Source organism: Phlebotomus papatasi, chromosome 2 (assembly GCF_024763615.1).
Source record: "Phlebotomus papatasi isolate M1 chromosome 2, Ppap_2.1, whole genome shotgun sequence".
NCBI lineage: Eukaryota > Metazoa > Arthropoda > Insecta > Diptera > Psychodidae > Phlebotomus > Phlebotomus papatasi.
The window spans coordinates 100,658,256-100,671,009 of NC_077223.1; the positions used below are offsets into that span (position 1 = coordinate 100,658,256).

Genomic DNA, 12,754 nt, shown 5'->3' on the forward strand with positions numbered 1-12,754 from the left:
TGTATAGCCGTATCATTTACATTTGTCAGAGACTGAATTTCGTAAACTCTTCTGTGGAATCGATATCAAATACGAATTTGATCAGTGTTAATCCTATAGCATCTTATTGAGTTGAAATTTTTTAAGTAAGCCAAGTTGGAGTGTCTACAACAAATAATAAATACAAATAATAAATACAATTAATAAATATATATATATATATATTTTTTTTTAACAATTTTTCCATAAGATTTGTGTTATTCCGTTTCATAAGAAAAAATGTATTTAAGATTAGGTGTCATGAAACTCAATTTTAATGGACTAGAACGTACCTAATGCTAATGTATTAACTCAAAATATTTCATTTTGTGAAAATTATCATGACAAACCTGTTATGGGGGTTGTCTCATTTCAGAGAACTCGAACCCATCTGGCCAGGAAACCTATACAGTAGAATCTCGCACAATTGGCTCTTTTTCAATCGGGCGAAAAATTTTGTTGACAATTTTCACGTTTAATTATGAAGCTAATTTGCCCAAATTCGCTGTAGTTCTTCCTATTTTATCGTGATCCTTTATAATTGAGCGCTTTTTGTGGAATTTACAATGACTTTGACGCCCAAATCTATCGCTAAACCGGATGACATTTTGCCCCATATGCCCGATTGAGAGAGAGTCTACTGTATATCTTTTGGGAACTCGAACTATTCTGATTGCTTTTGACTTACTTCTTCTATAAACTGTTTTATTAGACTTAAATGATTGCGAAACCCGGATTTATAGGCATCTGAATACAAGCATGGTATATTTCTGGTGAAAAATGCAAAGTTTTGATGTACAGTTTATAAAATGTGACGCATTAATTGGCCATTCAATAATCCGGTAGAATGACACAGTAGCTAGCTAGTATTTTTGGACATTGCTTTTTTTTTGTAAAAAATACCCACTTTTCCAAATAGCCTTTGGCTCGGAAGTTTCTTCATCTCTCAATACTGTCTGGCCTATTCCCAAAGACAATATAACAATGATGTTGTAACAAATAACATACAGCCTGCGAAGAGACATTTCCATCGTTTAGTCCTGGAGGCTGGAATCAACGCTAAGACGGCGATGGATGCATGGGAAGGAAGGTAAAATGATGAAATGAGATGAAAATAAATTGAACTAAATTGAAAATGGTGCCACTATTGAAAAGCTTTGAATGCATCTTGAATCCAAGTGATATGTGCCAAAATTTGACATCAATCTAACCATTGATTCTCAAGTTGTAGCTAATTAGGAACAATCTATATTTCAGTGTTTTTTAATAGAAAATACCGAGTTTCGTATTTTTTATTTCATTATTATGTACGTAAGGGCCTTGACAGACCTGAGGATAAGCCTAGAGACGGATTAGCGTAAATATATTCAAAATAATGGTTATACTTCATTGTGAGAATTTTACGAACTTTAGGTAAAAATGTTAATAGTATTTATGTACAGAGAAATCGTCAATCAGAGCAAATGACACTCAAATCATCCAATTTTTTCTCAGTGGAGATAGGAAAAATTCCTGCCTCCACCCAGAATCGAACTGGAGACCTCTCGTTAACTAGACGAGTGCTGGGGTTAGACTTCATTTCCATCATTTTCCACTAAGTCGTCTCTCGGATTAAGTCGTAAGTGTATCTAGGCCCTAAGGAAGCGACAACTCAAGCCAACCCTAAGCTATGAAATGCCCTAAACACATTTATGACTTAAACTGAGAGATGGCTTAACGTAATTATAATCAGAATAATGATCAGATAGCATTTCCATCAGTTTCTGATTAATTCGTCTCTAGACTTAAGTCGAGAAACGGCTCAGTTAGTGGGTTACTGATGAGAATGTAGTTTAATCATTATTTTGATTATAATTACATTACTTGGCTTAAGTCGTAAGTGTGTCTAAGGCATAAATCTTAATTGGAATCTTCGCAGTTAATTAGGGTGATTCAGATTTGGTTTTTGGGAAATGTTGAAAACTCAATGATACTGTGTTGAACGGCCTCAAAGTGAAAAAAGAAAATCACCTAAGATCACAAAGATGTCGTATGACCGTGTTGTTTTAGTAGAACTGTTGAATCTAGAGGAGTTGGAGGCAGAAATTTCGTTCTGACGAAGATTCTTCTAAACCAACTGTATCAATCACTGTTCAGCCGGTGTGGTAACTTTGAGGGGCGCTATAACGGCGGCTAACCTCAAGTTACGATATCTCTATAATTCCGCTAAAGGTACAATCGAATCGGCTCCCCAGTCGGTTTTCTCTAGCACAGCGTAACAAAGACGACACCAGTATTGGGAAGACGTGGCTGTTTTCGAGTAGGAAATAGACCTCAATTCATGGTATCTAGCGATGCAGGGTGCTCCAACATGGTATGGTGTGGAGCATCAAAATCTTTCATGATATTTTGGACATGAAGAACCTCTAATTTAGACATAATTTTAAGGGAGGGGGGGTCACCGAAGACCGGAAGTTAATATCCCTTACCTTTTAAGTTCCATAATCGTGACAATTTAAAAAGAAGCTCATTGTATTTCGTTTAAGCAGTAAAAAATAATTTTTCGCAAATTATTTTTAAAAAAAATCTTTTTTTTGCAAGTTATAGTAATCTAAATTTAGTAAGAGTTCAATTGACGCACCTTATACATGTGAGGTACATTAAAGGTCATAATTTCGCAATCAAACTTTCAATATTCAACGTTTTGAAAGTCTAACGTTTTTATTTCAGTTTAGTTAAGGGTCGAAGGTTATACTGGTAAGAATGAAACATTAAATTAGATTATACTCCATCTTTTTCAAAATAATGGATCATATTTGAACCCCTGAAAGGATCACTAGTGTCTCTTGAAATTTTGTGTGCAAATTTATCACGTTAGATTATGTTTTATCACGAACATATTACTTATATTATATTTCTCTGATCTGAGCGAACATCAAAGATGACTTTATCACTGTTTCTGTTCGCTTATTCCGGAGGTAAATAAATGTCAAAACAGGGACACCTTTTAAGGATCCTCGGTGATTCTTTCATTTTTACCAGTTGGATTAATTTAACCCTTTTATTTTTACCAGTGTACTCTTAAATTGGGGTACCTTTGAAATTGGGCTTTTTCTCCTATTTTTGAAGAAATTGAGGCTTATCTAATGTAATATATCTTTACAATTGCTTTATAGAGTTAAATTTATATAGTAAAATCGAATTCCATTCGAAAGTACGACAAAAGTCTTAATTTCAAAGACACACCAATTCAAGGGTTCACTTCCTCCTATTGCATAATGTATTAAGTTTTGGTATCTATTCTTAAGAAAATATTCTATGCTTTAAAAATAAAAATATATTTATAATGTTTAGTTTTATTATTTTTCTCTGAGATCTTTTGTGAAAGTTTCAAGGTTTACCAGAAAATAAGAAAAACATCTCTCCAACTTTACTGCAATGCCCCCTTCGCTTTGTGACATATCGATCTTGTGAGTTTAGAAAATCTCCTCCCAGCCGGTCAATAATAAACATTTGTTCGGATTATTTTTAAACCCTTGTCCTGCGATTTCTGCAGTTTATGGAACAAATCTCTTGCGTAAAATGACTTAGACTTCAGTCAGTGCTATAAATTTCTCTCATCGTTAACCAGTTTGCCCCCTGGGGCTTGTACGAATTTAGTGCAACAAATTTCCCGACCTTTTTTGCAAATCACAGACTTCACATGATTTCTTGTGACAGTTTTGGGTTAAGTCTTTTTCTTCTCTTTGCTTGATCCTTGAGATAAAACTGCGATCATGTCTGTGGTGTGTCTGCTTTCTCTCCTGACCGATTTTAATTCTTTTTTTTTATTTTTTATAAAATAAAATAAATCCTAAAAAGCCGCCCACGGAATGGTTTTTATGCAATCAACACGTACTTCCAGGTGGCACTTTTTGCATTTTATTTGCCAATCGGAGGTGCAATTTGTGACTTGAACGTTACAATGGAGGCACAGAAGCAGAAAAAGTGCTCAACTTTTTAATTGCTACCTGTTTCACTTCTATGCGTTTGAATGAAAGTTAACATATGTACATTACTGGTACCTCCGTGTCGAATTGCAACTTTTGCATTTTAACCCGATTTTCAGTCTCGGACGATTTGTCCAGAAAACCAATCACCGTAGATGTTGGGGAAGAGGAAAAACCTGAAGAATTTTTTTTTTTCTGTATCTTATTCTTTTTTTTATTGTTTGTCTTTTTCACATGGACATAATAAACAATATTCGAGTAATATATATAGTTTATACATTATATAAAAAAAGCATGAGTTCGAATGACGCGAATGTCAATGAGACAACTTAGTAACTCTAACATCTAACCTGATAGTTTAATATCACAACGTAGAAGAGTGATCTCAAAATGTGGAAGATGAAGCTTCTGGTGTCTCTATCACAAGATGATTTTGGGAGATAGATTGAGGACTTGGAGGAGCCTGAGGATGCTTAGTACTCATCATCTTCCTCGCTGCTCTCGCCACTCGCATGATGTGTATACTGTTCGTGGCCCAAGGGTGCTGCCTGCTGGTGATGGCCATTGTGGCCAGTAGTGTCTCCGTGAACTTCGAGTTTACCATTTGTGATGATCTGAGCCTGGAAGCCATTGTGCTTGTCTGCGGTGTACTTGACGAGCCTAATGTTGCCATCGGGGTCAACAACACTGTAAAAAATTATTAGCATTAATTTTCGCCTTTTATTAATGCTCGTCGACTGGGCTAGCAATTGTCGAACAGGTCGTACACTCATTAGAATAGCTATTCTAAAAGGCTTAAATGCAAATCTAAACGTTTTGGAACAAGGCATGAATTTAGAAAATGTCCAGAATTGTGTATCAGAAAATATTTTAGAGAAAACTCGTCTTGAATTTTGTTCCGGAGGTTGGCTCCCAAGGCTAAGACGGCGGTAGACACTAACCTAGAGATTCTCTATATGTCTATCATTTATACAGCAAAATTATTATCTCTTTAATTCATAGCAATCTTCTGAGTAATAGTCTTGAGTAATTCCCAATCTCGATATCAATCATCCACGCAAGAAATCAGTGAGTTAAATACCCTTCTAAATTCATAAATTAGCAAAATTAAATTCAACAAGTTGATATTTTTATATCATCAAATCAATTGCAACAAAGATGAATAGTTTACTGTTACTATTTCCCTATGAATTCTTTAACTATTTCCTCAACTTTCCAAGCAATTTGCAGCACTTCGCATGATTATGATGCCAGAAAGAATTTTAAGTAGCAGCTATTTGTAGCAAGTTGCATGATTAGGATGAACATTTCAGGAAGTGCTTCACTCCATTGCTTGGCAAAAGAAATAAAAATAGTTAAGGAAGGTAGAGTCAATTAATACAAAAGTATGTCAATGAGGAAAATGCAAAGAAGTTGTTCAATAAACTAAAATCTATGAAAGGTCAAAATTTTAGATCATTTCCAAATCATTGCGGAAAGATTGGACTTGCAAAATGGTAATTTAGCAATTTTTTTTCGAAATTCTCATGAGAATTTGTTCCATTTGTTGTTGTTGTTTGTTTTAGGAGATCTGGAATTGTTCTTTGAGCAATTACCTTCGAAAAGTAGGGAAATATTGTTATCTTTGCTTTTAAAAGTAAATTTAAAATTGCTGAATTTGATTATAGAAATATAATGGGAGCTACTAATTTAGAAGTAGAGTAAGATGGGGTAATTCGGAATCATGTATTTTTAGATTTTTTTTCACTATTTCAGATGGTCACAGAGAAAAGGAGAACCACGAAGGAGTACAAGACTTTACATTCTAGAGTATTTCTTTGTGGTTTTTTCCTTTTGACATATAAAATTCTATGGAAATCTCAAAATTCTAAATTAGACATGATTCCAAATTACCCCTTCTTACTCTAATCTCATAATAGGTATTGTTCCATTATCAGGAAGGATTCCAAAAAATCTCACATATTTTTGTCGAAAGTTTACCAACTGCAAGAGCTTATTTATTGATTGAAAATTGCTATTTTTAGCTGAGTTTCTTTTGTGACTCTGAAAAATATTTTAATAGTAAGGGACACCGGGGCAGAATTCGTCATTGAATGAAATATTTAGGAAGGAAACTAATTAGTCAATATTCCTTCTAAGGCGAACTATAACAACCCACTACATACCATTGTCTAACTCTATCTTAGTCTCCTTTAGTAATTCTACAAGATCTCATTGAAATTTTATAGGACATTAGATCAAAAATAACTATCCCATTGCTTTTAATATATTCATTGACTCAAAGAGAAAATTTATAGATTTTCTATGTCAGTAAATCTTCAATATTAAATGTAAAACATTTTACTTTTTCGAATTATTCTCAATCAAGTGACAAACATTAGATAATAAATTCTTATATGATCGATTTACCTTTCAACACAATAAAATAATTGATTTATATCACTTATTTATTTATTCTTGATTTTTGAACTATTAATCCGTCACCGTGATAGCCACGAACAGCATTTAATTTATGTAATATGTTAACTTAAGCACGACAATTACTTAATTCTATTGATAAAGTTTTGTATCCGGTATATGCTAAGATAGGTCTTGCAATAATTTCTGACGAAACTTCATGGCATCTAACTCTATCGTGCATTTGTTTTTTCAAAGATGTTTTAGAGGAAAATTCTTGATTGAAAACCCCAAAAAGTATTTTAACCATTAACAATATTATATTTTTGTTTTCTTTTAGTTTGCAATTATCGCGGTATTCATTCTAATAAAGGGTAAATACATTTTTAAAGCAAAGCCCTGTATTCAATCTCAATTCTCCTTTGAAATCTAATACCATTAAAAGAAAAAAGATATTTCGTAAAACTATTAGTTAACCCTTTAAGGACAATTGGGTCACCGGTGACCCAAAAATGAATTCTTTTCTACGGCCATATAAAGTTGTGCTTTGCTCTACAAAGTCAGAAAAAACGATTGTTTCTGACTCTCAATTTTTGACTTTTCCGTCCTTAACCCTTTAAGGACGATTGGGTCACTGGTGACCCAAAACTTTTCCTACGGCCTTCTAAAGTTGTATTTTGCTCTACAAAGTTAGAAAGAATTATTTTTTCTGACCCTTAATTTTTGACCATCTCGTCCTTAAAGGGTTAAAGGGTTAATATTTCTGAATTCCTACTGGAGACTTACGAAATATTCGTAATGCGTTTAACCCATTAAACCCAGTTCGTAAAATTTTGTAGTATTTTTCAAAAACATTGTTTGTAACGTAATCACTTGACGAGAATTTTTTGTTCCTCTGCAAATATTAATTCTTAAATGTTCGTAAGTACATAAAAAAATTTTCGTAAAAGAACAAAAAATGTTTGTCAGGTGTTCATGTTACGAACAAAGTTTGTGGAAAAAAGTACACGCTTTTACTAATTGGTTTGTGAGTTACACGCTTTACGAGCATTTGGTAAGTCCCGTAAGTCCCCAGTAGGAATTCACATTCACAAACATTTACGAACAATTTTACAAAATATTTTTTCCGTGTTATTAAAAATGAATTATTGACTGCATAGGGGATAACTATGGGGGTAGTTTCGCACACTTAAAATTTTCTAAAATCAATTATATTTTAGGATGATCAAATAATATTTGGGAGTTGTCTTGTACACTTTAAGATAGCCAATTTCAAAGTGAAACAATTAAGAAACTGCGAGCTTGAATAGCAATGGGTAGGGTAGTTTCACGCAGTTAAATATTTTTCACATTAATTTTATTTTCATATTATGTGAAATAAATTTGAATAGTGATCAAGCTTATTACGAATATCTTAATGAGTTCAAATTGGTCTAATGAATATTGTTAATTTATAATCCTTAAAAGATATATTTTGTTACCTTAGGGGGAAACGTGGCACCTTTAGAATAGGGCTTATTGCTCCTATTTTTAGTTGGAACTAAATCATACAACAATATAATATAGTTCCACAAACCGATTGTGAAGCTAAATTACATCATGATAAGGCTCATTTTATTTAAAAGTAGGAAAAAATGCGCGAATTTAAATGTGCCCCAATTCAACTGTGCCCTACTTTCCCTTAATAATTTGTGAATAGCAAGGTCAGGTCATATTTATTTCGAAAAATATTTCAATAAAAATCTGACTTGTCTTAAATGGTCCCACCTATCCTTACAATTTAGTTTGTCTTTTTTCCCATTCATATGACTTTTACAAGATTTAAATCTAAAAAAATGTGGAAAAGCCTTTCTACAAATTTAATTGTATTACTAAATTAAAAATATGAAAATTAATTAGTTAAAATGTTAATTGAACACAAATATTTTGATGAATTTTAACGAAAATATTAAAATTTAGTCCTATTGATTGAGTTGTTAATACTGTCAAGCGTATTGTATTGATTGTACTAATACAATTTATCAATATTCAAGAAAAATATTTCTATTTTGCAATAATTTCTTAATAGATTATGAATTAATCTTTAAGTCTTTCTAATTTTAAAAATAAGAATCTGGAGCTCTTTTCTCTTAAGAATGTTGAAAATGAGAAACGTGTGTATGAAGAGATGTCAGTTATTACAATTGCTAATACAAGCGACAATATTGGTTTTTCTGTATAGAATTTCTAGGTAATTATTCCCACGTTATCAATTGATTTATCAAAATGACAAACACTGATTGAGAAAGGAACTAGACTAAGGAGAGTCTTTATATCCTCTTGTTAGGTCTCTCAGTAAACCGTGATAGAACCAAGTATTTTTAAAGCCTTCTTGAGTAGGTCCTTAACATGCTTGACATGTTAATAAAGGTTTTAGCATCTTCTACATGCGTTCCAAACCACAATCTTAGCTTTAATCCTTATAAAGATCGATTTATAAGGTCTTTTGGTTTTGATCTTTGGAAGGATACTTACGTGTACTCTCCGTGCACAGCATCTCCATGTCTCGTCTCCTTCCTGCTTTGGGATACGTGGCTCTTTGGATCCTCTACGCCGTAGGCAAAGTGGTAGTCTGGCTTGGCAATGTAGTCAACTTTGTGCCCATGACCGTGGTCATCTTTCACAAGAACTTCATGCTCTGGACCACTCACTGGACCACTGAATTTAGCGTAGGAGTAGCCAACGGGATGATGATCCTGCGCCACATAGGCTCCACAGGATACCACCAAAGCACAGACAACAGCAGCAATCTGGCAAATCAAACGCATAATCCTCATTCTCAAATGGCAATTTATCCAACAAAAGGGTTCATCACAAAGTCACTTACATGCATCAGGACCATCTTTAATCTCCAAGTGTTTTTGGTAAACTAACAATAAGTTACTACGGTAGCACTACAAGAGGTGTTTAGCACTACAATTTGAACACGATACTGTGCCGTTTGAACGAATTCACCAAAGTATTTATACCAAAGACGGTAATTTAATGCACCATTGGCGTCTTTTTTCGGTTACGGTGTAAATAGTGTGTTGCTCTTTTGTGCATTACGTCAAATAATTTTTTTTTATTTCACCTTCTTTTCTACCCTCACCCAAAACAACCCAATACTTTAACCAATGTATCCGCTTTTCAGTGCAAAATTTTACATTTGTGGCGCCTAAATGACTCAAAATTAGACTCGACATGCACACAACATCGGTCATTTGGCATTTCCCACCCAAAAAGCCCACCACAAGCCTCCAGTGATCATTGATGCGAAAATTTCTCCAAGAAACAAATGAAAGATCTAATTGCTGAACAATTATTTTATATTCGCCATGTGGCGGTTTTTTTTCCATTGCTCGAACTTCAAGTAGAGAGCAACATTCATACTCAAAAGAAAAGTTTGTAAGAAGTTTGAAAATGCTTCTGAAAAGGAGTTCAATTTTGGGAGTTAAAAAGAAATAACAAAAACAATTGTTGATTGAGTAATATTTGTTTATTGATATTTGGCACTACTTCAGAATGATTTAAAAATATCTACTTAACAAACGTTTGACAAAAAGTTCTGTTATTTGGAGGTTGAAAGTCGTAAAATGTCTTGAGTTTCAATTCTGTCCCGTACACAATTTTCAAAATCGTTGACAAACAAGTTTGTAAATGTTTGTCAAAGATCTGACATATTCTAATATAATATCATTTAAACAATATATCAAATGTTTTAACAAACTTTTGCAAACTTTTTTGATACATAAATTTGCACTGATAGGTCTGACATATTCCAATTTAACATCCTTTAAAAAATATATCAAATGCTTTAGCAAGTGATTACAATTTTTTTTGACAAATACGTTTGCAAATATTTTACCAAGGTTTGATACGCTCCAATTCAACATCCCTTCCACGAGATACAAAGCTTTGACAAACGTTTCTAAACATGTTGACGAACGATTTTGCGAATGTTTGTCAAAGTTATGACCAAGTCCAATTTAACATTCTTTAAGCAATATATCAAATCTTTGACAAATGGTTATAAACTTGTTTACGAACAAGTTTGTAAATAATTTTTGAAAGTATGACGTATTTCGATACAACATCTTTCAGAAAAATATTAAAGCTTTAACAAACATTTACAAACTTGTAGACGAACTAGTATGTAAATGTCTGTCAAAGATTTGATATATTCCAATTAAACATTCTTATTGCAGGATTCTGCAAAAAGTTTAATAATTCGAAAAACAACAAACTTGTTTGTCAAAACTTATCCCTTTTGGAAAATTGACAGTTATTCAGCGCGTCAAATTACTACACCTTATAACATTATTCATACTAAGTTCAACTTTTTTAACAAACTTTTTACAAAACTTTGTAATAGAGGAATGTAGGCATGGTTCGCACAGAGTGAACCTTCAAACGATGTTAATTTTATCTTCATTTGCAAAGAGCTGACTTACCATTTCTCATCTCGATTCATGAGCTTAAATTATCTATATTATGGCTAAGGAATGACGAACTAGCTCTTTGTAAACAAAAAGAAAATTTGCGTTGTTTGAAGGTTCACTCTGTGCGAACCATGGCAACATTCTCCTATTCATCCCCATGGTCAAGAACTTTCTCAAGCATAACTTATTGTAATTACGATTTTGCAAATTTGATATTTTCTTAAAATAATGTCACGTATTTTTTGTCAATCCGTCTGTCCGTTTTAGGGTTTACAAGTTAAGCGGTTGCGGACAATAATTTAGAAAGCATTCGAGGAACCTTCTCTTAAGACTGTCCGTGTCCACCACCCTCTAAAACCGTTTTAATTAAATTTTCCAGAAATTTGTTCATCAATTCTTATCATTTTCGAATAATTTTCGGAATTTCTCTAAACTTATTTTTCGTGAATATATGACAACTAAGTTAAATCTTTCCTTCTAAGGATTTTGCAATTTTTGAAGCTAAAAAGTGTCTGGACAACATATTTCTTAATCGTTTGTGACAAATTTAGTTTCATTTGAAAGGCCCTTGAATTCTTGACAGATTTGACTTAAATCCAATCTGTTTTATCAACCGGTATTAGTTGTTAATGCTAAATTCAATAATAATTTAGTGGTTCCCATGAGTTATCTCTTTCGGGACCACAGCATTGGGCTCCTACAAAAAATATTCCAGATTCAGACAACCTTATAGTTTGTTAACATCACCAAGAATGGGATTTTTATCGATTCTATAGTCAAAAGGAACTGTTTTGCTCAGAATATCAAGATTTTACTTTCAACTACGCAGAATTCCAAAAGAGACGAAAGCCTTAAACCGCTCCATAACTTACTTCATTTAAAGTATTTAATGGGAAAAAGTATTGATGTGTAGCATCAACGCCATGAGTTAGAGCAGTCCGCAAAGTTGAAGTGCTTTGCCATTAGTTCTACTTCTACTGCCGACCGTAAAATGTTCAAATTATAAATGGGTATTTATAAGGTGTTGAAACCCGCACTTTTATCTTGTTAAATAAGAGGGCAAAAATCTATGTCTCTCTTGCATTACTTTTATTTGTACAGAATCTAAACATTGATTGAAAATTTAACAGTTTCATTGTTGAAATTTTGAAATAATGCCACGATTTTGAATGGGAAAGTGTTGGAAATTACAAGAAAAAACTGATTTTTTTTTGCACCATGTCAACACAGTTTTTATCATCCGTAAAGTTCTTGAGTTCCATGAAAGTTACCATTAAAATCGATGGTCATCACCATATGCAATTTTTCTTTATGTATCAATATTAATGAGTATTGAATGCTTGGATTAATTGTATGTTTGGGACTCCATTGTATAACCAAAATGTGGTAGAACAAATAGTTTTATAATTGAACTTGCGTGAAGTCACGGCGATGAAATACAAGAATAAGGAACTATTAATTAGGATTAATGGGGAATATTCATAAAGAAAAGGTTAATAAACTTATTATTTGTGATCGAAATTTCCAGAAAAGATATTTAAATACCTAATTTAAAGGATAATTAAATGTATTTTGGGAAATATTTATCTTAAATCACTGCTCAAACTCCACGAAAGCTGTTGACTCTACGATATCAAACTCCCCTGTCTCCACGGTGGAGCAATTTATAAAAACATTTTTTTCAGAATCAGATAATTTCTAAATTATCTGAACCATCTTACTGTCATTAACGTTAGAAGCCAATTGTCAAGAATAGCAACTTCAAGTTTTCGGAAAACCCGATTTTCCCATAATTAGTATGACTTCAATTACCGTTCTCTTCTTGCCCCCTACTTCGTCAGTCATTTTTTTTGGATTTTCTAAATGTTCAAGAGTGCCCATGAAAATCCAAATCACTTTTTTTCATCAACA

At 32.9% G+C, this 12,754-nt stretch overlaps 1 protein-coding gene across 1 annotated transcript; it reads right to left on the bottom strand.

The window, feature by feature from the left end:
* Positions 1-4,170: 4,170 nt before the first annotated feature.
* LOC129800413 (adult-specific cuticular protein ACP-20) lies at positions 4,171-9,361 on the bottom strand. The gene is made up of 3 exons (XM_055844765.1): positions 9,250-9,361; positions 8,898-9,172; positions 4,171-4,673 (listed from the first exon to the last, which is right to left on the bottom strand). Exons 1-3 carry the CDS (start codon positions 9,262-9,264, stop codon positions 4,460-4,462), a joined length of 504 nt encoding a protein of 167 aa, XP_055700740.1. The 5' UTR covers positions 9,265-9,361; the 3' UTR covers positions 4,171-4,459.
* Between the last annotated feature and the right edge of the window lie 3,393 nt (positions 9,362-12,754).